Here is a 26,994-nt window from a genome sequence, read left to right on the forward strand (position 1 = left end):
TTATTTAAGGTTATTAACTCTAAAAGTGCTTATAAAGGTAATAAAAGTAGCCCTTATTAATTAAAAAAGACTTAATAATCTAAAAATAAGTAATTAAATAATATTATAAAGCTAGTAATTATAAAAGGTATAATATAATTATAAACCTTATTAAAAGAAGGTATTACTAAAAGAACTTCTAGAAAAATATAATAGCTATTATTAAGTCTTATAAGACTTATTAAAAATATTACTTATAATACTTAAAAAAAGAAATCTAATATATAGTATTAAATAATCTTTTTATTAAGATCTATTTTAATACTTAATATATACTAAATAATTAAAAATATAAGTATTTACTTAAAGTATATTATAATTTAATAAGCTAGATTAAAATTAAGTTACTAAAAGTATTATTAGTAAAAGTAATAGTATAATTTATTAAAAGCCTTATTTTATATTTTAAAATAATTATAATAGCTATAGTAAATAAAAGACTTAAAATAAAAAAAAAACTCTTAAAAGTACATTAATAATATAATATAAAGATTATTAAGATATTACTATATAATCCTAAGGCTAATAGTTTAAATAAGTATAAGTATTATATATTTTAAAAGATATTAAAAAAGCTTAAATATAAAAGGAAATATACTTAAATAAATAATCTTAAATATACTCTATTTATTAAGTAAATAGCTTTAAAGAAATTATATAAATTTTTACCTTTTTACTTTATATATAGCTAAAAGTCTATATATCCCTTAGAAATTAAGTATTTTATATAGTAATTAATTAATTAAAATATAATTAATATATTAAAAAAAAGGCTTAAAATATAAATCTATATTTTAAAAATAAAAAAGTTAAATATAAAAAGAGCTAAAATAAAAGTTATTAAATACTAGTAAAAAGCAATAGCTTAATATAATAATAAACTTTAATATAAAATATAATAATAGCTATTATAAGTTAAAGATTTTATTTTTAAATATAATATATTAAAAGTAAATAATATATTAATTAAATATAAGTTAATTAAAAAATAAGATAGTTTATTTTATATTATTAAATACTATTTAAAAGCTAACTTTTATATACTTTAAGAGCTAGATATAATATTACCTTTAAATAAGTTAATTTATAAAAACTAGCTTTAAAAGTTTATTAAAAATAAAAATAAATAATAAACTTATAAAAAAGACTTAAAATTAAATAAAAAAGTAAAAAATATTATATTTTTATAAAGCTTAGTCTTTAATATTAAAAGTATTAAATTAAATAATTAGCTAGAGTTAAAAATAACTTAATTAATACTATAAATTAAAGTAATTTTTAACTTTAAGAATAAAACTAATAATAATAAAAATAAAAAAAAGGATTTAAATATACTAAACCTAATACTAAACCTATATAAAGGACTATTAATATACTTTAAAATATAACTAAAGGAGCTATTAAAAGCTAAAAAAAATACTTATAAATTAATTAATTAATCCTAAGATTAATTAAAAAAAGTAAAAATTAAAAGCTTTTAGCTTTATAATAGCTAGAATATAAAAAGTAAAGTTAATAATATTAAAAGTATTTAATATTAATTATACTTTTAATAAAAAAAAAAGTAAGTAATAATAAAAAAAGAAAAAATAAAAATAATTACTTTTATAAAAACCTATAATCTTTATAAGTAATTATTTAATTATATTAAAAAAGAAAAAGTAAAATTATAAATTATAAATTATAGTAAAAATTATAAAAGCTTAAAAAGAAAATATAAAATTTAGCTAAAATAAAAAAAGAATATTAAGTAAAAAAGCCTTAAAAAATATAAATAAAAAACTAAAAGTAAATAATTACTTAATATATAAAAAAGATAAGCTTTTAAATAGCTAGTATTTTACTAAAATAAAAAATATAAAATCTAAATTTAAAAGAGATAGATTAGCTTTAATATACTTTAAAAACTTAAGATTTAAATTAGATATTATTTAAATACTTAAATAATATAAAAGATATATTAAAAATATACTTTTAATATTTTAAATAAATATTAAATATATTTTAGATTTTTTAAATATAGTATTAAAATTATAGATTTTTAAAATATAAACCTTAAAGAATTTAAATAAAGTAAAATCTATTATAAAAAAAATATAATTTTAAAAGCTAAAATACTAACTAATTATCTAGTTTTATAAATCTTATATTAAAAACCTAATCTTTATTACCTAAAGATATTTTATTTTTTACTTTTTAGCTATTTAATTATAAATTTAATACTTTTAATTACTACTATATTATTTAATTTATTACTTTATAGTATTATAAGCTATTAGTAAGTAATTCTTAAAGAAAACTAAAAGTTTAATTAATTTATAAATATTTAGTAAAATCTTCTAGCTTATAAAAAAAAACCTACTTTAATAATATTATCTTTTCTTAATAAAAAAGCCTTAAAAGGGCTAGATAAAAGGTTATTAGCTTAATAAATAAAAAAAAAGTATTAGTTATAATTAGCTTTTATATTTTAAATATAATTAAAGTATTAATTACTTTAAAAACCTTTAATTAAAATATAATAATAAAAAAGCTAAAGGAAATGCTTATTATTTTAATTAATAATAAAAAAGTAAAAATTAATATAATTTTAATATATTTTAAGATTATAAAGGCTAAAAGAATTAATTAAAAAGGCTTTAAAGTAAAGCTTACTTTTAATAAATTTAAAAAAGAATTAGCCTTAATAGTAAATAAACTTAATTAAGATATATATAAGCTAAAGTAATTAATAAATATACTTAATAAGCTATATAGTAAAGGTAGTATTATTCTAGCTAGTAAATATAAATATCTTTTTTTAAAAAGTAAAAGCTAATTTAATAATTAGTATTAAAGAGTTAAAAAAAGGAAAATATAAAAGCTTAATATATAAAGGATATTATATTTAATTAAAAGCTATATTAATATAAATTTAAATATTAAAAAAGTTAAAGATTTAAAGGATTAATTAATATAAAAAGTAATATAAAAAGTAATAATATATATAAGTATATAAAAAGTAAAGTTTTTAAAATCTTTTATATTAATTTAAATATTACTATATAATTACTAGTAATAATTAACTTTATAAAAAAACTTAAACTTATAAATATAGTAATTAGTAATTATAATAAGATTTAAAATAGCTTTTTTTCCTTTTTTAAAAAATTAAAGCTATTAAAAGCTTTAGTAAATATAATAATAAGTATTAATATTAAAAAGTTAAAGTAATAAAAGAAATTAGTTAAATAAAAAGAGTTAAAGTAAAAATTAAAAAAATAAAAAAAAAGGAAAAAAAATAAAAAGTAATAAAAAAAAAAAAATCTTAAGTTTAAAATAAAAGCTTTAAATACTTAATTATAATAAATTACTAATATAGCTATATAAAGGGTTTTTATAAATATAAAAAGCTTTTTTTTTTTTTCTTTTAATTCCTTTTTTTTTTTTATTTAATATATTACTTATTTCCTGCTTTATTAGCTAATTTACTTTCTTACTTTTATATTTTAAGGCTACTTAAAGCTATTCTTAACTTATATTAATAATTACTTTTATTCCTTCTTTTTATACTAATTTATACTTTTACTATTATAAATCTTATATTTATATATATATTTCCTTTATTATATTAAAATTAAAAGTATTTAATTAATTAGTTTTATACTTTTTAAATCTTATAAAAGCCTTATTATATTAATAACTTACCTTACTTTTAAAATAATTATTACTTTTTACTTTTAATTATTTATAATAATATTTAATAATAGCTACTAGATTAGTAAGTCTTTATATATATATAGTAAAAACCTTAGCCTTTTTAATTAAAAAACCTAAACTACTTAGCTTATATTTAAAAAAAATAATAAGTATTATTTCTTTTATTTTATTAATTAAATTATATAATATTTAATTATTTATAATAAATATTATATTAAAAATAATAAAAGAGATTTTTATAATATTAAAAAATATAATAATATTAATAACTTTTACTTTAATATAGCTTTTATAATATAGCTAGTTATAATTTATTTATAAAAAAACTAAAAAGACTTTAAATTATTTAATCTTTTAATATATAATATTACTTATATCTTTAAATAATATAAAATAGTTATTAAAAAGGTATTAATATTAAATAGCTTTAAAAGATAATTAAAAAATAATAAAACTAATATAATTTAGCTTAATTACTATTTCTTATTAGTTTAATTACTTAAGTAAATAAAATAAAATTAATATATTAATAGTAAAGCTTTAATATAGCTTTTAATAATAACTTTATATAAAATAACTAATATTTATTAGATTTATAAATAAGCCTTTATTATTTAAAATAATAAAAGCTTTATTAACTTACCTTTTTTAGCTAATATTAAATAATTAAATAAATAATACTATAAAAAGAAACTTTTAAATAAAATATTAAAAGTTAAAATAGACTTTAGCTTTTATACTTTTCTTATTAATTAAAAGCTTATAGTTACTAGGAAAAGGTTTATTAGCTTAATAGTTTACTTTAATAATATTAAATACTAAGTCTTTATTTTATAAAATTAAGTAAAAGGCTAACTTTATATCTTTAATACTTATAAAGTAAGCTAAATATCTTATATTAAGGCTATAATTTTAATTTAAAAAAAATAGCTAGTAATATATAATATTTTATATAATTTTAATTATTTTATACTTTTATTAATATATTAGCCTAACTTTAATAGCTATAAATTACTATTTATTTAATTACTTAATATAATAATATAATTTTATATTAGTCTTAAATATATAACTATAAGAGAATTTAAATTACTTATTATACTAGATATTAATAATAAAAGAAAGTCTTTTTAATAAAAAGCTTATTTATAATATAATAATTAAGTACTAATCCCTTAAAAGACTATAAAGCCTAGTTTTATTATATATTAAAAAGATCTAGTATACTTTTTAACTTAAATAGTAATTCTTAAAAAGCTTAAAGTAATATCTAGAAAATACTTTTATTAAAAAAAAAGAAAAAATAGTAAATTAATTAAAGCTATACTTTAAAAAAAAATATTTAAATAAGCTAAATTACTAAAATAAAAGTAAAATATCTTTTAAAACTTAAATAAGTTATAGCTATTTAATTACTTTAAAGGATATAATTATATTTATATTAAAAGGCTAGGCTTAAAAATAAAGCTAAATTAAAATAAGTATATATTTTAATAAATTAAATCTAAATCTTATAATAATATACTTACTTAAAAGAAAAAGGAGTTTTATAAGCTTATTACTATAATAAAGCTAATTTAAGTAATAAGCTTTTAAGTTACTAGGCTTATAAAACTTAAAGTAAATATTTATAAAATTATATTAAATTTTAATAGTATTTCCTTTTAATTTAGGCTTTAGTAAGTAATTAATTTATTTAATTAATTAAGCTCTTTTTTATAAAAGTTATTACTAATCTTTATTTATAGCTAGGACTATAGCTTAATAAAATTAATATATTTATCTCTTTTATTTTTAAAAACTCTTTTATTTTTAAAATCTTTTATACTTTTAAAAGCTTAAATTTACTTAACTTATATAATAATTATAAAATTAGCCTTAAAATCCCTTATAATAAGCCTACTTCTTTAAATTAATAAAAGACCTATTTAATATCTTTAAATTACTTTTAATAAGGAAAATAAAAGACTTATTTAATACCTCTAAACTTTAAATAATTTTATTACTAATTAGTAATTAATTAAAATTACTTTAATAAAGTAGTTAATATTTATAAGCCTTACTTTATTATTAAAATTAAATAATTATATAAATCTTAAGTTACTTATATATTAGCTAGAATATTAAAGCTTTAGTCCCTTTTTTTCTTTACTTTTATTACTTAATATTAAGTATACCTTAAAGCTAATTATATAGTTAAGCTTATAATTAAAAAGCTAAAAACTAGTAATTTACTTAAGCTTAATACTAAATTAAGCTATTATTATAGTTATAATTAATAAGCCTATAGCTATTAAAAATACCTTATATATAACTTACTATAAGATAATAAATAGGAATAAAAAAGCTATAAAAAAGATAATTAAAGACTTAAAGGTTTATATTTATAAAATAATTAAAAAACTAAAAATATAATACTTACCTATTTAAAAAGTCTTTAAATACCTTTACTTTTTAATTTTAAAGACTTAAGCTAGTTTTATATTTACTAAGCTAATAAGCTTTAACTAGTAAAATAATATTTAAAATACTATAGTAATTACTTTTTATTTTAAAGCTTAGCTAGGTTAATTATATAAAGAATAAATAATAGTAAGAAATTAAGATTAATATAAAAAAGTTAAATAGTTTTTTAAAATAGTAATTAATTAATTAGTTAATTATAAAGAATATACTAAAGTAAAAAAGCCTATTATATATATATAATAGCTTTTAATAAATTACTTACTTAATATAGTTTCTTAAGTATAAAGGTATATATTAAAACTATATAAAGACCTATATAATAGTTAAAGTATATAACTTAAGGTAAGAGGTTTAGCCTTATTAATAAGAATAGAAAACTATTTATCTTAATAAATATAAAAAGATAGGACCTTAAAGGGGATTTTAGCTTCTTTATACTTTTTTAAATTAAATTTTATATATTTTATCTTTATATCTAATACTATTAAATTAATTACTTAATTCTCTATTTAATAATAAAGATCTTATTTTAATTAAACCTTTATAGCTAGTTATATAAAGCTTATAATTAAAGATATATTAAAAAATATTATTTCTTATAGTCTTTTTTTTATTATTATTTTTTACCTTTAAATTATAAGACTTTATTAGCTATACTTTATATATTATTATAAAGATATTTTTACTTTTTAATAGTATTAAGCTTAAAGCTATAGATTTTAATTAAAGGGCTAGATATATAAGTATTAATTACTTTAATTAAATAGTTATAGCTATTATTAATATTAATTATATAGTATTATATCTTATATTAGTTTTTATAATTTTTAGCTTATTTAAAATTAAGCTTTTAAAGTTAAAGCTTTAATATTAATTACTTTAATTAGATAATAATAAAGAAAGTATTTAGCTTATTAAAGCTAAAGGAAATATCTTTTTATATTTATAAATTAAGGCTACTTATTTAGTTAAATTATAAGGTTAAAAGTAATAGTATTATATAACTTTAAGACTTACTTTTAAAGTTATTATATTTTTTTAGTATTATATATAATACCTTATATATAATATATTAAAAAATAAGTATTATATTATATTATTTTTATTATAAGACCTTATTAGCTATACTTTATATATTATTATAAAGATATTTTTACTTTTTAATAATTTAAAATATAATTATAGTTTTATTAATATAATTATTAATATTTAATATTTAATAAAGTTAATATTAATAAAAAACTAGTTTTATTAATATAAAAACTACTATTTTAAAGATTTAAAGTATTTATAATATTAAATTAATTTATTTTAATTAAAAAATTAAAAGTATTTTTATATACTTTTAAAGCTAATTAAAGAGTTATTATTTAAGTTTATATTATATTAGCTTTATATTATAATTATTAATTAATTATTATAATATTAATATTTAAGTTATAGGCTAGAAGTGTTATTTATAGTTAAAGCTTATAGCTAAGAGCTTATTTTAGCAGAGAGAACCTAGTAGAGTGAAATGCAGGTCAGGTTAATGATAGGCCAATTATTATTTGTTTGCGGAAAACAGTTCAAGGCTCGGAGCTTTTGCTCCAGGTGTGTGACACAGTCATCAGGCAACAGAGTTTGACTTCCGGGTCCCCGCTCTTCAAGTTTCAGCAACACTCGTCTTTTTCGACGGTCAAAAAGGAAGAAAAAATTGTAGAAAAATAAAAGGAGTCAATAATCGGAAAGATCAGAATTAGAAGGAATTCTGAGTCATAAGACTGCTTCTATTTCTGCATCATTTATTGCTGATCGTGCGCGTGGAACCTGCATCAAGGCAGCTGGATGGGGACAATCTTGAACCCCCCTCGCTCCACCACAAAATGCACTATTCTCGCCCCACGCGAATGCACATCATAACACATTAAACCGCTAAACACTTAGTCTAGTGTTAAAGTTCTCCATGGGGATAACTCAAGGGGCATTTACAAATTCCTTTAAAATGTCACAGGATTGTGATAAGAATGATACAGGAATCCCATCATACGACACCAAGAACAGCTGTCACAAAACACTAAACCGTTAAAGCCAGCTCGCTCCGAATAAGCAGTCAGGGGAACCCGCATTCCTATATCATTTAGGGTAAATGCTCCGTCAAGGTTCTCGGGAAATTGTGCGTTAGTGATTACATCATATCAACGTCAGTTTTCCGATCGCTGGGGAGATTATATAGAAATCCACGATGCCTGCAAAAAAGGCTTCCCCTCGAGATCGAAACTCCAACAAAGCCTCCCCTTGGGGCCGTAAAAGGCGGTGGAACCGATTACAAAACCACAATGTCCTGCTCTCTGCAAAACCCCGTCATTCCCAGAACTACGGATACTATTCTTGCGACCAAGCAGGACGTGGGTAACTTACATTGGGAGTCAACGCAAAAATGTACTTACTCACGTGATCCAGGATTTCCAATTCGATTCCGAGCGTTTCGGCCGGCCGCTTTGCGAAGTCCCCTTATTCCAGACCGCGACGATCCCGTCCACGCTCGCTAAGGATCACAAGCCTGCTGCTTTCAAGCCAAGCTTTAGCATCATGCCATGCCAATATGCGCGTAGCATTGAGACCGCAGAGCCAGGGCCAGAGCCGCCGCGGAAGAGCAGCAGCGGCTCCAAGCGGAAGTACAAGAGTCTCGGAACCGAGGGTTGGCGGAGTAAGCATAAACACCACTCCACCACACGCCGATCACCATCGCGGCAGGCTACTATTTCCTGTCCCTGCGTGCGGGAACACAAAGCACCCAAGGCGTCGGATCATACAAGGTCATGCGAGTTCTGCCATGTAACCGAGACGCCGAAATGGAGGTCTGGACCATCGGGACGTCGTACCCTCTGCAACGTCTGTGGATTGCTGTACGCTAAGAGGGAGGAAAAGGCCCGGTCGTTCTTATTGGAGAGGGAGTTTGGATGCGACTCTATTTCTAATGCGTCGTCGTGGTCGTCGACAAAGGTATCAACTGAGGGTACTCATTCATCGCAGTCCCGATGACCATTCAAGTCTCATCGCCTCTTATAACATGCTACGGGGCCCCCAAGGATATCTCACTGCCCCTCACTCTTGGCAAGTGCTGCACGGGCAGGGGAGAAGGTCTTCACATTTTTTTTATTGCAGCGTTCGAGCGTCATAATCATGAAAGAAACATATGGCGCATTGGAGATCAGGAAACCAGGTAACATTGGAGATCAGGAGTATTCGGAGCAAATAATTAAGTTTATAAAAAAATCACTAAACCAATTTCAGCAATTTTTCCCGGTCAGAGCACAAAAGCACCGTTGCCTAGAAGCTAATTGCATCCAATCGCAAACTGTCTGGCAGCTCATCAACAAAGGTCCCTCCCAACAGCAACTGTGATGTCAAGATCGCATCAGAAAACATAACCAATCACACATTTCACATCACCTCTGGAGCTGCCCTCCGGTTCTTTGAATTTCGATCTGCTACCATCCTACAGTACGACGTCGCATCGCCTGTCCAGTTCAGTTCGGCATTAGAAGTACCTGCCTGACCTTAGCGGAATCCGGAGAGGTGCGGAGTTCAGGATAACTCTGACATCTGACTTTTTACCCCTCAATTGGCTGATATGAGCTCCTTTCAGCTCAAATGCCGACTCTGAAGCGGGGGGACATCGACACAGTGAGAACAGACCATCTGATCCTCTGCGCAAGCGACCTGCAGCAAAGACTACACTGTACAGCACACCAAACAAGTCATCCGCCCAGTTTTGGCCTGTGTTTAGCATGTAGTAGGTAGGTGCGAGGAGTATCCGTAACGCGCCGTGGCTTACGCGTCGGTAAATGAGGGTTGCAATGCAAGCAGGACGGGGGGACCAGTCTTATCTATCAGTCGTAGACAGCCACGGTACAGAAGCCAAGCCGCCATGCAAGAAACTGTGGAAACGGGCTTACTGTCACGCCAGGTTCCTGCGAGGGACAGTGTCCGAGCGGGTGAGACGTCTCAAGGTTTGAGAGGGAAAAAGCAAAGGTAAACAAGGGGGTGTGACTTTGGCGGGACAGTTGCGATAACTGTGTGATAAACTGTTGGCCCAAGTTGAGATGGAGGGCTGAGTGAATTGGGATGCTGAGAGACATCGGATTTCCTTTTCCCCGTTTGTGAAAATGCAGTCTTGTTGGTGATTGTCAATGGGCCATGAAGCCACTCGGTAGGTTTCCTCCGGATCCGCGGATGGACCCTGAATCAGGGTCCCTGCACAGTCCAGACCCAATCGTGCAGTGATCTACAAGGGTTCTGCTGGGGCAATTTTCGCTCTAACTTTAGCAAGCGCCTCAGAGGGGTATTAGTACCGCCTCGATCCCTAACCTCTCCCTTGAACTTCGAGATCGGATTTCCTTTCCCCCCTTAACTGCCCCCCTTCTCAAACGCGTCCATTTCCTGTTCCATCATGAAGCACAGACAGCAGACACTCGCCAAGACGGCAAAGCCAATTCGGCGCCGAAGAGATCGTGCTCACCATCCTTGTCCCGTTAATCCCCCGGAATCTAGCCTTTTCCCGCCCCGACGATATTCCTTACTTTCGCTGAGAAAATCTCCTCGACAAGTGAGTTTCCCTCTCACTAACACGTCTTTGTTGACCCGTTGCCGGTCTCGCAGACTAACTTGTTCCAGATCCGACCTAGCATCCAGGACGTGCAACGGAACGGTCTACCTCTTTGTGAGGTCGCTTTGTTTCAAAATGCAGCTATTCCGAGTCCCTTGGCTGCGAAGCCAGGGATAGACACTCATCTCCAATTGAAGGTTGCTTCTCGCACTTCATCCGTCAGATCACCCGCCACGTCGGCACGTTCAATCCGCTCAAGGTCTACTAGAGCCAGTCTAAAGGATACCTATGAAGCCCGCACGTGGCGTAACAGGCTGAGGCGACATTCGGTATGTCATTCATTTCCACCAGAATGTCCTTTTTTTCATTCTAACGAAAAAAAGCAGAAGTCACCAAGAACACATGAGCCCACTCCGTGCTGCACATCATGCTTCATCAAAGAGACTCCAGTGTGGCGTGAAGGCCCTTTCGGATCTCATACTCTCTGCAACGTCTGCGGTCTTCTCTACGCCAAACGTCAAGCCCGAAGTCGCTCTTTTCTTCTTCAAAGGGATATCGCGCGAATGTCGCAATTTTCTTAAATCGTTAAACCGTGTTCATGTTCCCGCCATGCATGAGCATGCGTTCAGCACGGCTTAAACTTTCTTTCTACCAGTGGTATTTCTCTAATGTTTCGTTTTCTTGGGCTCGATCTCGACGTTATACATGCCACCGGGATCTGTGAGTGATGAGGCATGGTTTTATACCCCGGCGCAGGATTGGGAAAGCATTTTGTGAGACTCGGCTGGCTACTGAAGTTTTGTGTCAAAATGGCGTTCTCGGTTATTTGTTATCATGTTGGATTTAGCGCAGATACCTCAGTCACAGTTATGAATTGGAATTGAACTTATATACAACATCTCGAGTGGATTTGTATCATATGAATGTTGGTCGGAAAACTGCTTTCAAGTCAACTCAACTGGTCAAATTAGTTCAAGTCTCGCTCGAAGAACCAACACTTCCAGGATTCAAGAGCCCTAAAATGAGAAGTGAAAAACATTGAATTGGACCCCAGTAACAACTTGCGCGAAGTCATGCACCTACAGGGAATAAGATAGTCAGCTGACGGCTCAGACTACCCATTCAGGTAAGCCGAACCAGGCTGTCACTATTTTGCGTAATAACTCCTCATCAGGTGCAGCATATTACCTGGTTTGAGCTGAATGCATTTAACAGAAATGGAGAAGCCTGGTTGCTGTCTGGTTGCGTGGAGGGTTGCGGGCTTTGAGGCTAAGGCAAGAAATTTCCCTCATAACATAAAACGACCATACAACCATGCAAGTTGGGGACAACCAGATCTGATGTCTTGGTAAGCTTATAAAAGACAGTGTATAGATGAAAGTCACTCGTTCAAGGAATATCTCGCTTTCTAGTTTTTCCCCTGCTCCCTTGAGCCCATAGCTTTCATCCTTTCAATCGCTGAAGCCCAACAGCATCATCTTGCATCATGGCTTCATCAGGCACAGATGATTTAACCATGCAGCAGTTATGGGACGAAGCAGCTGAGCGATTTCTGGCTCGTACCGGAAAAGGCCTCAACCGAAAGCCTCCAATGACAATAGACGACGTGCGAAAACAGATAGAATCGCGAGATGATCCGAATACAAATAGTGACGCCGCAAGTACACTGAAACATAAAAAGGACATAGGCCTGAATATCCTTGAATGCCTAAAACTCCTCGGTGGCATAGCTGCACAAGGTGCTAGCGTGGTAATTTCATTCGATTCGATTGAACCTACAAGCCATTGACACTTGAACAGGTTTTCCAACCGGCAAGTGTGGTGTTTAACGCCATGAGTATACTTCTGGAAGCCCCCAAGAAGATACGAGACTTCCATGAAGCAATTGACGAAGTTTTTGCCGTTGTCGCACCGTCTCTGAGCCAATTTAGGATCTATGAGCGCATCGAGCAGTTCAGGAAGATTGATACCGACTTGACTCGTGCAATTCATATCACCATGATCAGTCTAGTCGATATTTGCGCCTTGGTCATAACACTCAAAGACCCTAATAGCAAATGGAGCAAGTTCAAGTCCAACGTCAAGAAGGCGTTGCTTGACGATGACTCAGGGCTCAGCGTTGAGTTGAGGAAATTTAGACAGGCCATTCATGGACAACAGTCAGTCGAGGCGACTTTGACATTAGAAGTTGCTCTGGAAAGCAGACACGAAGTATCCATTATCCTCGCAAAGGTCTTCGAGACTGGAAAGTGGACCGAAGAGATTGCCAGCAAGATCACCACGTTGCAGCAGGCAGAGACCAAGCGAGCACAGGACACGACGAAGAAGGCATACTTGTCTAAGATAAAAGAAAAGCTTGGTATTGATGAAAAAGACCTTGAGGTCAGCAGAGACATGTTCAAGAGACTGTGCGACTCCAGGGTCGAGAACAGCGGGAGCTGGCTTGATGACGAGGAAGCGTATACTTCTTGGGCTGACGCAGATGCTGCCGGGGCACGACCTCTACTATTGCTACTTGGCGAAAAGAACACCGGGAGATCTACTACCGTTTCAACGATTGTCCAGAAACTCAAAGCCAGATACAAGACACCGACAGAACGGTCTTCCAGAGTTCTCCTGGCCTGGTATTTCTTCCCTTCACTATCAGATAAAGCTGATAAGGGTGATCCGACGCCAGCTCGAACAGCCCTGAAGCATATTGCTTTACAACTGGCGGAGCAAGACATGGCACTTGCCAAGAGCATAGCCTCCATCTGTGAAGAGAAAGATAATGGCACTTACTTCACTGATGTGAGCTGTGAATCGTTGTGGAAGGACCTGAAACTTGGACAACCACGTGGAGATACGACTTACTACTTCATATTCGATGGAGTGGAAAAACTATCGAAGATGCATGCCGATGCCGGCACGCAGTTATTTTCTGTTATCAAGGAGGCTAGTCACTCACATGCTGCAGAAAGCGATAGGAGAGGGATTCGGCTCCTGGTTAGTGGCAAAGGTGACGCAGTCCAATCACTCGGACGTTTCGAATCCCCAACAATCAACATAGCGAAGTCCAACAGTTCAGACATTGAATCGTATATCAAGAGGGCAATGCGCAAATACGATATCTTCCAGGGCAACGACTCGAAGGACGAAACAAGCCGTCAGAAAATCAACGAGAAACTGATAGAGATGGCAGGCGGAAGTTTTTTCAAAGTCCAGTCAGCACTGGATAGAATTAAGGACCTGGTAGATTCAGGCGGACAGGAGTCAGAACTAGATGATCTGTTGACAGAGTCTGACTGGGGCCGAGAGGCGATTTCGAAAAATGTTGTTGCCGAGCTTCAAGAGCAACTATCCCCACAGAATATTGATGAGATAAATGAGCTGTTGATCTGGGTAGTCTATGGTTTTGAGTGGCTTAGTGTCGATCAACTGGAGGCAGCGCTTGTGAGTTTGCTGTCTGGAATTTCTGAAGACATAGATGCTGACCTACTAAGTTCCTTCGGTTCGGATCAACTCCACTTCAGAAGCTGGCGAAGAAACTACAGGGGAAATATTCCAGACTTTTTGAGGTCGATGGGCAGATCACTGTTCGGCGCGATCTCCTATCCTTGGTAATCAAGGACCCAAAGCAACTACAATCCGTCGATGACGACACCCCAAGGATAACAGCGACCATCACCATCACAAAGGGCGACATTACAACGGTGCAGAACTTCCTTTGGGCCTTATTCCAAAAGTCAGTGGTTGACAAGTTCGAGTTTGAGCCACTAGCTGGACAGGTTACTCAGACTAAGGGCGAAATCAGGGTGAACGGGTACGACGCACACTTAGCGATAGTGATGCAGGCCATAAGTTTCTTGATAAAGAAGCCAGATGATAGGACTGAAAGTCTGGGAAGATATCTAGTCTGTAACCTTCCTAAACATCTGAAGGAACTTAACAACCCAGAAAGTGATTACAAAGTCGATAATGCAGCAAAGAAAGAAATTGGCAGTATGCTTTTCGACATCCTCGGCCAAGGCACCATCATCAGGAGGCATTGGAACCACTTCGTTGATTTGCCTCTGTTCGGCGACACGACGCAAATCTCGACACTTCTGACATGGCTACAGGATCCTGATGTTACTGGACATTTCGGGATATATCAAATGGATTGGCTGGACAAGGTTATCTCAAGCCCGAGTCCCCACCGTGCTTTACTCTCCTCTATGGCCCGTGAAGTGGGCCACAGATGGCTCAAAAGCCGCGGGAATGACCCTTGTGAAGCATATAGGTCTCTCATCCGGTATCTCACATTAGTAAGTCTAGAATGAATCCTTGTTCAGGCATGTGTCTAGCTTTCTTTGACTAACATCATACTAGGAAGTTTCCGAGGGAGATTCAAATGCGTCCGACGAATCGCTTGTGATTTTGAGCACAGATGAAGAGACTTTGCTTCTTGACAAGGCAGAGCGCTGGAGCAAGTGCATACTTCAAGTTACGGAAGAGCAATCTTTGTGGTACGAGAGAATTGGTGAGACTGCCAGAAAGGTCGATGAGTTCGATTATGCGATAGCGATGTTCTTGAAGGCAACTAAGATGCCTGGAGTGTCATGGACGTGTTACAAAGGTCTAGCACAAGCATATTATCAAGCAGGAAAACTGAAAGACGCCTGCGCATCACAGAAGAAGGCGTTGGAGGCTCTCTCCGATGTGAAAGAGTCTTACTCTGGCGCAATCTGGGCATTGAACATGGATCTTGGAAAATGGTACTTTGAACTAAAGGAGCCGGACCAAGCAACTATCTACTACGAAAAGGCTCTAGAGGCGAGTCAAGCTGACGAGACATATTACCGCGTGCTGGAAGCCAGCCTTACATCGCAGTCTAATGACCGTACATTAGACCTTGTTGAATCTATGAGTCATAAGATGTCTACAGATTGCGGTATAAGCCGCCTAGGTTCTACACTTCTACTCATGGCAGCGGAGGAAGAAACTTACGAAAGGTACTTCACCAGTCTGCTCTCGCTAACCGATTCCCGCGATGGGATGCTCGGGATGGTTCTAAGCGCCATGGACGAAGCTATCCAGCTCGCAGCTGACAGAGAGCTGCTGTTTGAGAAGAGCGCCCTTCGGCTCTACAAGGGTTTTGCACTCTATTATTACGGAAAAGAAGCCGATGAGGATCCACTCGCCTCTGCAGTTAGACTTTGGGAGGAATGCCACTCTGATGCGAGAAAGGTTATTGAAGAAACCGGCACTTACGTCCAGTGGAAATGGATGTGGTTGGGCGGCCAAGTCATCAATGGTATAGTGCGCCATTACTTCAAAGAAGCAACGACAGAAAACACCGAGTCCTCAGCTTTTGGAAAGTTTGGTGAGATCATTGTCGGCCACAGAATTTCGTACGACGACAACCGGGTGTCCCCAGCCGAGTCTTACATGGGAGCCTACGAAGTCCTGCAAGGAAACCTTACCGCAGCAAGAGCACATTTCCGCAAGAACATGCTTACAGCTCATGAGATGCTATCTGACGATACGGACGAGAATGATGCAGATGCATATTTCGTCTTGTTCCAGTGTCTACTTCATACAGGGGATGACATTAATGCTCTTATCGCCTTTGAGCTTACAGGACCGATAGAGAAGACGGTCGAAATGAGGCTTGGTGAGATTCGGGGTGAGGATAAATTCGCCGCAACGGAGCTTCTTGAGTTTGTGAAAGAGAAGTTCTCACCGAGTGATGCCGCCCCGACCAGGTACACGGCTGTCCTGGAAGAGTTGCAACGACGAATCCATCTGGAACATGACAAGGATGAGAATGCCGCCACAACTGAGTCCTATGAGAGGATCTACTCGCTTCTGGCCCAGAAACGACCTGCTGCGGAGGATGGAAATGGGCCAAACCAGCCGTATGAGATCACTTACGGCGATATTGTGATCAACTGGCGATACTATTGTAACGGAAATTGCGGAAGGACCTGGGATTTCGAGACTGACATCAACATCTGTAAATACTGCTGGGACACTCCGTTTTGTCAAAACTGTTTACCGCTGCTTCAACAAGGCACATCAAAGATGTTGGCTTGTGATGCAAGCCATAAGTGGCTTCATGTTCCGCGGTGGAACTTAAGAGAGAGCACAGGTCTGCGTGATGGGACTGTCATGATGGGAGGCGAAATTGTTGATGGTCGACATATCGGGGGGCAGAGAGTCAAGATCAAGGAGTGGTTGAGTACAATCTGGAAGGAATGGGATATAGAGTAGCATAGCGCAGTTGGTGTTGTCGCCCATTTCCCGAAAACACGTTCTTTTGTACCCCGCTGCAAGGATATACGTAAGGGAAAAACCGAAACCGATCGCTCACAACAAGGATCCGAAGGCGCGATAGTTCAAAAAGTTTATACGACGGAGAAATATCGCGGCCCGAAAATGATACGCATCCACCTTGTGAGCACGCAATTTGAGTTCAGCATGTCGTTTCCCAGTGATCCCTGATAGGAAATCCACAAGAAAAAAGCTTTCGTGTGGCTGATATTCATGACGTTCAGTGGTAGTTCACGCCACAAGCTGCTTTGTGTATCAACACAAAACTTTGTTGTTCTGGAAATTGTTGTTTTGGTGGTCAATAAACATCACGAGACTTATGTGGCCTTCCCAATGCTTTCTATTGCGTCAACGATGATGAAGATTGATCACCATCCTCTGGAGAAATAATAGACCTTTGGGAGAAGTCCTTGCAGAAAAACCCTGAGCATCTGGATCCTGTTATCAATTGTATTTCTTAGCTGCTCCATCACCGGCCCGACAACCCACACGGCCCCATACGACCCAACCAGGACAAATATAGACATTGAGCCCGTGAGCATAGACGCTTGTCGTGCGCAATTACTCCATTCAGACCACTCGCCAAGAAGAACGTGCTGTACGACAACTGCGTCGTGATCGGCCTCGTCCGACCAGATCTGCAACGCTTTTTATAAGATGGTTCCCCAATCTTCTGACTCTGAAGGCGCATCTGCCGAACCATCGCAATCCAACACAGAAATGGCCTCTAATTCTGAAAAGGTCGTCACAGGTAGCGACATTCAAGCTACGGACAAGAGAGAGGGGGATGTTGTCTCTACAGGGTCTCTCAAGAATGAGCCCGTAATTGGAAGAGCTCAGATTTTGGGTGCTACAGCAGAGGAAATTATCGAAGCAGAAGAGCATGCGCGTACGATGGACTTGGATGAGGCAAGAAAGGTGAGAAGAATCAATGCTGGCCCTTGATAGTCGCTAACATCGATCCAGCGCGCTGGAAACCTGATTTACCTTCATGAGCATGACCCAAACTTCAGCTCAGAATCCATCATCCGCATTCAAGAGTTTCTTAGCAACGAAGACATCTTCGCCAATCCCCAGAACCACGCAGATCTCATCTCAGACATCAAGACTGAGATTTCACTCGTCACCATCAACTCACCCTACGCAGAAGTCCGCGCCGTAGTAAGCAACAAGGACGACCCATCGACACCAGCTGGAACCATTCGAGCCTGGACTATTGGTTTGTTCTTCGTGATCGTGCAGAGCTTCGTGAATCAACTGTTCTCAGTGCGACAACCGACTATCCGACTTCAAGCGCCAGTCATCCAACTCCTCTCGTTTCCGCTGGGTAAAGCTTGGGAGAAATGGCTTCCTGTTGGCGAGTTCACGCTGTTTGGCCAGAAGTTGCAGCTCAATCCTGGAAAGTTCAATCAGAAGGAGCACATGCTGATCTCTATCATGGCGAATGTCTCGACAAGTTTGCCGCATTCGCGATATATCATTTTTACTAGTTGGTTAAAGAAGTACTTTGACCTGCCATTTGCTGCGGACTTTGGTTTTCAGATCTGCCTCTCAGTGAGTAGAATTGTGAAAAACTCACTGAGCTTGACTAACCGGGATAGCTGGCTATGAATTTGCTGGGCTTCGGTCTTGCTGGGCTGGCGCGACGTTTCTTAGTCTACCCATCCTTCTGCATCTGGCCTCGCTCCCTAGCAACCATAGCCCTCAACCAGAGTCTACACAATGGTAAGTCATTGGAAGCTGCAGATCTAGTATGCAAAATTGACTGACCGCGGCAGAATCTGGAAACGCAAGCGTGCTTGGTCCTTTCAAGAAAATGTACAGCATGTCCCGATATCGCTTCTTCATGCTCTCTTTCGCCGCCATGTTCGTCTGGTTCTGGTTCCCCGACTTTATCGCTACTGCCTTGTCTCTCTTCAACTGGATGGCATGGATCTCGCCCAACAACTTCACCCTTACAGCTATCACTGGTGTAACCAAAGGCCTCGGTTTTAACCCTCTTCCTACATTTGACTGGAACGTTGCTACCTACTATATTGATCCTCTACTGGTCCCCTTTCATGTCACTGTCAACATGTTTCTTGGTGCCTTGTTGGGTGGAATTACTATCATTGCGATGTACTGGAACAACACGTACAACACCGGATATCTTCCCGTCAACACAAACACCATGTTCGACCATACTGGTGCCAAGTACAACGTATCATCTATCTTGGATGATCGTGGATTACTCGACGTTGAGAAGTATCAGGCTTATAGTCAGGTCTACATCGCGGCTTCATCCATCACATACTAGTGAGCTCTTATCTTGAACTTGTAATCTGCATGTCACTGACACGAATAGCATCTACTTCTTCGCCGTGTATAGCGCTATCATCTCTTATGCTGCTCTGTATCACTGGAACGACATCAAACTTGGTTTTGTGTCGCTCTGGGAAAGCTTCAAAAAGAACAGCAAGATCAATGAGTTCAAGGATGTTCACACAAAGCTGATGGAGCAGTACACCGAGGTTCCAGAGTGGTGGTACCTCATACTCAACGTAAGTTCTTTAGAGAAACATAGTGACGTTGACTAATACAATGTAGATCGTTGGAGTTGCTTTCGGTATTGCTTCTGTAGCAGGATGGCCCACCAACACCAGTGTCGGCACCGTCTTCTTCGGTCTTGCTCTTGCTATCCTCTTCACTATTCCAACTGGAATCATCTTTGCCACCACCGGCATCGAGGTTGAGTTCAATGTCCTTGCTGAGTTCATCGGAGGAGCATGGCAGCCTGGTAATGCCTTGGCTGTAAGTATCCGACCACCAAGACTTTAATGTTCGCATCTAAAATTAGTAGATGAACTTCTTCAAAGGCTTTGGATATGTGACAGTCGCTCATGCTCTCGATTTCGCCAATGATCTGAAGCTTGGTCACTACCTCAAGATTCCTCAGCGCCAAACTTTCTGGTGTCAGACAGTTGCCAGTCAGTAACACTTCAGGACTTCTTTATTGACCCCAACTGACTGCCAATAGCTATTGTCTCCGCGTTTGTTTGTACCGCAGTCATGAACTTCCAGATCCTCAACATCCGCGACATCTGTCAGCCTAACCAAAAGGATCGCTTCACATGCCCCGGTGTCGAGTCTTACTTCACCGCCGCTGTACTCTTTGGCTCTCTCGCACCTCAAAGAGTCTTTGGAGAGGGCGGCATGTACACTGCCCTCCTCGCTGCATTCCCAGTCGGACTGGCCTTTCCCGTCGTCTACTACTACGCCACCCGCAAGCTTCCCAAGACGCACTGGCTTACAAAGCTTCACCCCGTCGTCATCTTCAGTGGTGGCCATATTTGGTCTCCATACAACCTGGCTTACGTCTGGCCGGCTGTTATTCCAGGCTGGATCTCTTGGGTTATCGTTCGCAAGAGATACCTTCAGTTCTGGGGAAAGTACAACTATGTGCTTTCGGCAGCCTGGCAGACTGGAATTGCTCTCGCTGCGGTGGTCATCTTTTTCGCTGTGAGTTACCATGGCGCGTCGATCAATTGGATCGGCAACAGTGCAGACAGTGGTTGTGAGGCTGAGACCTGCACTCGCCTCAAAGTCCCCAATGGAACCTTCTTTGGTCCTCAGCCAGGAACCTTTGCCTAGATATGCTATAAGTTAGATAGCCAAGTATGTAGCGACAAGTAAGCAGGATATGCTTTTATTCTCACATATGATGAACGAGACTAATAACGCCTGGGCAATGTTGAATACGTGGCTGTGCCGCTGATCCTACGACACCATCATGCCCGTACTCTAGGCAGAACTCGCTTTAGCGCTTCCACTGCCTCAACTAAATTGTTGTGTAAAAATGCCACATTTTCTCTTTTTCTTTTAATAGAGTATGCTTGACATGTCATTTTGAAGATCGCCAAAATGGTTTATCTACCACCCAACCAACATGGCAATTGCTTCAAATGCTATCTTACCACTCCATTCACAGATGATGAGCTGAAAGCTTTGAAGTCAAGGTTTGAGCGTGGCGCATACTACAAATTCGCTCCCTTGATGCAAATCAAAATTATGCATGCACCAGACGATTATTTAGGCAAATCGCATCAATACATGCGTGCAAAAGAAACCGAAGCTGGCAACACAGATCCATTCATCGTCGTTGACGAGGAAGCCAAGAGCAGACGCGCAGTCTGGTACATTGACCAGTTCGCCACTGAAGACCAGGTTAACGACGGCGTGGCTGAGAGCACAGATGTTGTTATGAAGATCCTCATCCAGACCGAGTGTTTGGCCATCAACTATATATTCTACATCACGGCCAAATCGAGCATCGAGGAAGGTCTTGACAATTGCTCGGTGGAATTACCCCTCACCAACGACTTTTATCAGCCCGACCCGGAGGATTGCGGCGGCCCAGACTTTGAGTATCAGCAACCCCACCAACATGTCTGGATTGTTGCTGAACCAGGAGAATTCGAAGAGAGCACCGATCCTGAGCTGTTGAATGACTTCTCGCCTCGTCCGGATAAGGTAGTTAGGCTGAGGGAGGATGCTGCCGAGCCAGTTGGGTTAGCCAGCTCTTGGACGGTTCCAGGCGATGCAAAGCCTATTGATCTGGCCCAAAGAGAGTTTCCCGAGGGGAGTGTTGTTTTGCAGCAAAAGTATAAGCCCTGTTTTCCATGGCCAGCAGACTCACTTTGATAAGGTTGAGAGGCCCCCGAGGGACTATAGGCGGAAGATAAACCGTCAAGCGGAATGAAGTTGAACACGAGCTTCACTGAGCATCCTTGTCTTTTGATAGGTCTTTGCAACCACCAATAGTATGTAATTACGCGCTTTAGCTCCGCCCTTTGAGTGATCGTAGCTTATCGCAGATGATATTCCCCACGATGTCGGAACCGAGCATATCTCGACTACGATAAGCGGGACAGACAAAGACGATCCTTTCCCAATACGCACCTTATCATCAGTCATTCTCACTTCTGCGTTACGCTTTCCCACATACAGAAAGTGCATCCTAGCCGTTGAATGGATCCAACTTCCCAACGGAGCAATTTTTGGAGAATCGTGGTGGGGAGGAATGGGTGAATCGACACCTCCGCACCAAGACCATCAGACCCGCCATGAATGATAAATAGTTTGCAACTTCGTCAATTGTTATTTTCATCCGATTAACAACGGTTCTCAGATCACAATCATGTCTTCTGCTCTCCACCCGCTTTGCCCGCTGACGGGCGATGAGATTCAGGCTAGCGCACGCTTGATCGAGAGCGTTTGGCCACAGTCTGTCTCACTATCTTTTAAGGTTATAACGCTCAGCGAGCCACCGAAGGAGAAGCTTGCACCGTATTTAGAAGCGTTCGACAACGGAACTTCCCCTTCGCCGCTTGAACGTTTGGCTTTTGTTGCGTATTATATCCGTGGAACGGTGAGTTTACCCCACTTAGGTTATCATCGTGCATGATCTGACAGTCACAGGATATTTTCCATGAAGCTATAGTCAACTTGACCACTGGAAGAATTGAGAGCAATGTGAAGCTTGGGCCGAATGTCCACGGCAATGTGGACTATGATGAGGCGCAGAGGGTTGAGAAACTTGCGCTTCAAGACCCGCAGGTTTTGGCTGAGCTCGAGAAGCTAAAGTTGCCAGAGGGGACTGTTGTCTGTGCTGACCCCTGGATTTACGGTAAGCCCATTGATACGTGGTGAGATGGAGTAAGAATTGACATGATCAGGGTCCGACGGAGTTGAGGATGATGCCCGTATGTACCAGGTCTTCCTGTACATGCGAGACCCCGCAAACTCTGGTGAAGCTGATTCCAACCACTACGCATTCCCCTTGCCTGTGTCGCCGGTCATTGAATGCGTCAATTACAAAGTCATCCGGATTGATGTACTTCCTACTGGCGCTGACAACACCATCAAACCATTGGCACCATATCAACCCAAGCCCGCAAATGAGTATATCCCAGAGGCGCAAGAGCTGCGAAAGGATCTCAAGCCACTTCACGTAAGCCAGCCAGAAGGGCCAAGCTTCAATGTCACCCCGGTCGGTGAGACTGGAAACGTTGTCTCATGGCAAAAGTGGACCTTCTTCGTCGGTTAGTCTGATATCTTGTCTAACTCGATGATCACCCAGCTGACAGAAATAGGCTTTAATCAGCGTGAAGGCATGGTGCTGTACAACGTCAAGTATGACAACCGTCCCTTGTTCTACAGACTATCCCTATCAGACATGAGCGTGCCATATGGCGATCCGCGTCACCCGTTCCACAAGAAGTCAGCATTTGACCTGGGTGATGCCGGTGCTGGCGCTACAGCAAATAACCTCAAGCTTGGCTGTGATTGCTTAGGCAGCATTCAGTACCTCAGCGGCGTGATTTGCGATGATCAAGGCAGGCCGCTGCCGATGGAGAACGTCATTTGCATTCATGAGCAAGATGCTGGTATTGGATGGAAGCATACCAACTACAGAACTGGAAGAGCTGCTGTTGTACGCGCACGTGAGCTTGTACTGCAGTCTATAATCACAGTCTCGAACTACGAGTATATCCTCATGTTCCTGTTCAACCAAGCAGGAGAGGTCACGTATGAAGTCCGCGCCACGGGTATCCTGTCTACACAGCCGATTGACCACGAGCTGGACAAGACAGGAGTGCCATTTGGAACTGTCGTACACCCCGGTGTCCTGGCAGGCGTTCATCAACATATCTTCTCCTTACGTGTCGATCCCATGATTGACGGCCACACGAACCAGCTGGTATACAGCGAAGCCCACAGAATACCTCGTGATCCCCACCTGAACCCTCATGGTACCGGCTACGAAGTCGTTGAGAAGACCATTGATAAGACTGCTGGTTTGGATATCGATTATGACCTTAGTAGGGTCTATAAGATCACCAACCCCAACTCCCTCAATCCTATCAACGGCAAGCCGGTGGGCTATAAGATCATGGCCCCGCCTTTCCAGAAGCTCATGGGCGACGAAGACAGCTTCTTGCATAAGCGCGCTGAGTTCGCAGACCATAACATTTATGTCACCACACATCGCGACCGCGAACTGTACGCGGGAGGATGGTATACCAATCAGTCTCGTGGAGACGCAGGTGTGAGAACTTGGGCACAAAGGAACGAATCACTGACACCGGAGTCTGACATTGTGGTTTGGGTGCAATTCGGTATCAACCATATCCCACGCATCGAAGACTTCCCTGTCATGCCGGTTGAGATTCTCAAGGTGCATCTCAAGCCTGTCAACTTCTTCACCAAGAACCCTGCGCTGGATGTGCCACCTAGTGAGCAGAGCGTAAACAAGAGCACTCTAATTGAGAGCAAGAATGCAGAGGTTTCCGATAGTTGCGGATGCGATACGTCGAATGTTTCTTCAAAGCTGTAGTCTGAGATTACAGTAAAAGGTGCCTCACGGCGCAAATAGTTATGACTTCAATGAAGCAGTATTAATATTATTCATTTACTGAGCCGATTATGGATAAGGCCCTATGCGTTCAACGTGGACTGTTGTTTCTTCAGATATTTGTATCCCATCCAATCCTTCGTTTACTGTCGATGGAGGCGTTTGATGTCTCCAAGGACTCGAGATTGTGATCTCTGTGCCATAACTCCACCCAGCATGTGACGCCTCAATATCGTATCCCGCGGGGATATCATCGTTCATTGCAAATTCACACACGGAACTTGAGTCGTTTTGTACTGATGCTTCAGTGCCGCGACTGCCCTTGATGCCGTATTCTGGTGATAGTGCTGAGTCGATGACTGCGCGCTTACTTCTGTGAGAGGCAAGGAATGAAGAGGGTACCATCTTTCGAAATACGGGTCGCAGCATCGGTAGCGAAACTGTTGCATGTCAATTGAGGTTCACGATTTGGGCCGGGGTGATATACCCGAAACATTGGCGAGATTGCATTCGGCCGCAGCCAAAGACCCGTGATAACCGATCTTGAGGGCGATTTCTTTTGAACTTCCATTGAATTCGAAGGAATTATGGATGACCAGAATCGTCAAAACACAAACACTGTTCACGTATCAGTCCAGGGCACGAGATATCACACACGGGGAACGCACAGAGCACCGAAGCCGAAGAGGGCCATGACAGCAAGTTTTTGACCAAGCGGAAGATGCATTTTGATGACTTCAATCAGCGGGAGAACAAGAATGGCAATATCCAAAACAGCATGCGTTAAACCAGTGGAGAAGAAATAAATATTGCTCGTGACATGGCAATGTGTAGTTCGTCGGGCAAGATCCCAGTAGGCTGACGTCGGCATACATGACAGTGTCAACAGGAGTATACGGACGATGAACCATGCGACACAAAGCACAAAGACAACTTGGATTGCGATGCGCGAAGTAGAATATTTGAAGAGGCGCCAGTAAAATGTCAAGATGGCGAATTTGGCGAAGCCGATGCCGATGGTGTACGCCAGGCTGCTGAGCCAAATGAGGAGGTATGATCGTTCGAGCCGTTCTTCTTCGGTGAGATGCGACGGGCCATCTTCCAACGGGCGGCCGAGACCGAAGGCAAAAAGAACTAAAGTCGAATTTAGTTATCGCAATTGATGCATTTTGAATGGGCATCCTCTTACAGACAAGGTTGTCAACCGAGTACGCGAGCGCTCCAATCTACACATCAATCATCAGCGATCTTTCACTGGCGAACGTTAAGCATAACGCACAAACGCAACAACGGCCAACCAATCATCAATACCATAACCCGCCCTCGTCGACCGTCTCGCCACGAGTCTCAGCACCAGCACCAGCGCAGCGAGCGGCAGGGTAATAAAGATAGAAGCATAGACATTCGGTCTATAATCCGCCTCCATCGTGCATGGCCGAAGACAGCAGACTCACTTGGGAGCCGCAGAGGAAGAAGAGAAGAAGAAGTTTAGAAGGAAAAAGAGAAGGGATGGGGGGAGAGGAGATAAGACGAAAAGCACCTTTTGTCTCACATTGAACCAGTCAGCTTGGGCGAATGATTCAAGTGAGGAGGCGCTAATAGGCTCGATGATGTTATCCTGGTTGCGCTAGGGGGCAATGGTTCGCGGGGGAAAGGAGATGCCGGTGCGGGGGGTTTTGTCCGTTGGTGTTTTTACTGGTGAAGGGGAAACGCTTTGACTTTGTTATGACTGTGATTGTTGTTAGTGTGAACATTATTTGTCGGGTCAAGCGGGTTTAACGTTGCCACGACCTTTCGACACTCGTGCTTAATTTCCAGAAGTTCCGGAGACTTAATCTTAGCCCTGCTGATCCCTCATCACTGAATCGAATGTCCTGACAAATGCACACTGAGCCGCATTTTTTCGACTGATGGTGCACCAGTCTCCGCATTTTTGAAATGGCCCAGCTCATCCGTCGAGAGTCATCACCTCAGCTTACCAGATTAACGACATGTCAGAATCCCCCGACAAAACAAGCATAGCGTCATTTTTCAGCTGCAAAATCGCTAAATTGCTTACATTACGACCAGCAAATCCCAACGAAAAGAAAATCTCACAGGCACCCAGGGTAACATATGAGTGGTGAGGCCCCCAGACAGCTGGGGTTGTTCAGCTAACCACACAACGAAGCGAAACCAATTGAATAGAAGTATGGTGCTTCTTCAATTTATGAGAAATCTTTTGATGATACTCCTGTATGAAGAGCAATGTATACCCAGAAGTATGAAATCGTCCAACCTTCACGACGATTGGCCTTTCGCCTTGTCTGCAAGATTTGTTTCCATGAGTGCTTTTCAGAAATGCCTCACCAGCGATAGAACTTAAGAAAACCTTGTACAAGAAAAAGCTTTTAATTCATGCCTGATGGCCTTTTGTGCGACGGGATATGCTCATGTGGGTTTGCCTTTATACCGACACCTGGGCTTCTTTGAAGCGTCAACTTTATACATAGTAACATGAGGCTATTCAAAA

The 26,994-nt window shown here is 38.3% G+C and overlaps 5 protein-coding genes across 5 annotated transcripts; all 5 read left to right on the forward strand.

Annotated features, from left to right (window-relative positions):
- Positions 1-8,522: 8,522 nt before the first annotated feature.
- Positions 8,523-9,101, forward strand: J7337_012779 (uncharacterized protein; the record flags this gene model as incomplete). The annotated part of the gene is made up of 3 exons (XM_044830282.1): positions 8,523-8,591; positions 8,647-8,893; positions 8,941-9,101. 3 exons carry the CDS (start codon positions 8,523-8,525, stop codon positions 9,099-9,101), a joined length of 477 nt encoding a protein of 158 aa, XP_044675198.1.
- Positions 9,102-12,281: 3,180 nt separating this feature from the next.
- J7337_012780 (uncharacterized protein) lies at positions 12,282-17,029 on the forward strand (the record flags this gene model as incomplete). The annotated part of the gene is made up of 4 exons (XM_044830283.1): positions 12,282-12,545; positions 12,596-14,227; positions 14,308-15,081; positions 15,146-17,029. 4 exons carry the CDS (start codon positions 12,282-12,284, stop codon positions 17,027-17,029), a joined length of 4,554 nt encoding a protein of 1,517 aa, XP_044675199.1.
- Positions 17,030-17,746: 717 nt separating this feature from the next.
- Positions 17,747-20,719, forward strand: J7337_012781 (uncharacterized protein; the record flags this gene model as incomplete). The annotated part of the gene is made up of 8 exons (XM_044830284.1): positions 17,747-18,007; positions 18,056-18,643; positions 18,691-18,814; positions 18,868-19,384; positions 19,434-19,629; positions 19,676-19,879; positions 19,929-20,055; positions 20,106-20,719. 8 exons carry the CDS (start codon positions 17,747-17,749, stop codon positions 20,717-20,719), a joined length of 2,631 nt encoding a protein of 876 aa, XP_044675200.1.
- A 270-nt stretch (positions 20,720-20,989) lies between these two features.
- J7337_012782 (uncharacterized protein) lies at positions 20,990-21,769 on the forward strand (the record flags this gene model as incomplete). The annotated part of the gene is made up of 1 exon (XM_044830285.1): positions 20,990-21,769. The coding sequence occupies one exon, from the start codon at positions 20,990-20,992 to the stop codon at positions 21,767-21,769; it is 780 nt and encodes a 259-aa protein (XP_044675201.1).
- Positions 21,770-22,265: 496 nt separating this feature from the next.
- Positions 22,266-24,464, forward strand: J7337_012783 (uncharacterized protein; the record flags this gene model as incomplete). Its single annotated transcript, XM_044830286.1, has 4 exons — positions 22,266-22,496; positions 22,547-22,754; positions 22,804-23,169; positions 23,221-24,464. 4 exons carry the CDS (start codon positions 22,266-22,268, stop codon positions 24,462-24,464), a joined length of 2,049 nt encoding a protein of 682 aa, XP_044675202.1.
- Between the last annotated feature and the right edge of the window lie 2,530 nt (positions 24,465-26,994).

The sequence above is a fragment of the Fusarium musae genome, chromosome 10 (genome assembly GCF_019915245.1).
Source record: "Fusarium musae strain F31 chromosome 10, whole genome shotgun sequence".
NCBI lineage: Eukaryota > Fungi > Ascomycota > Sordariomycetes > Hypocreales > Nectriaceae > Fusarium > Fusarium musae.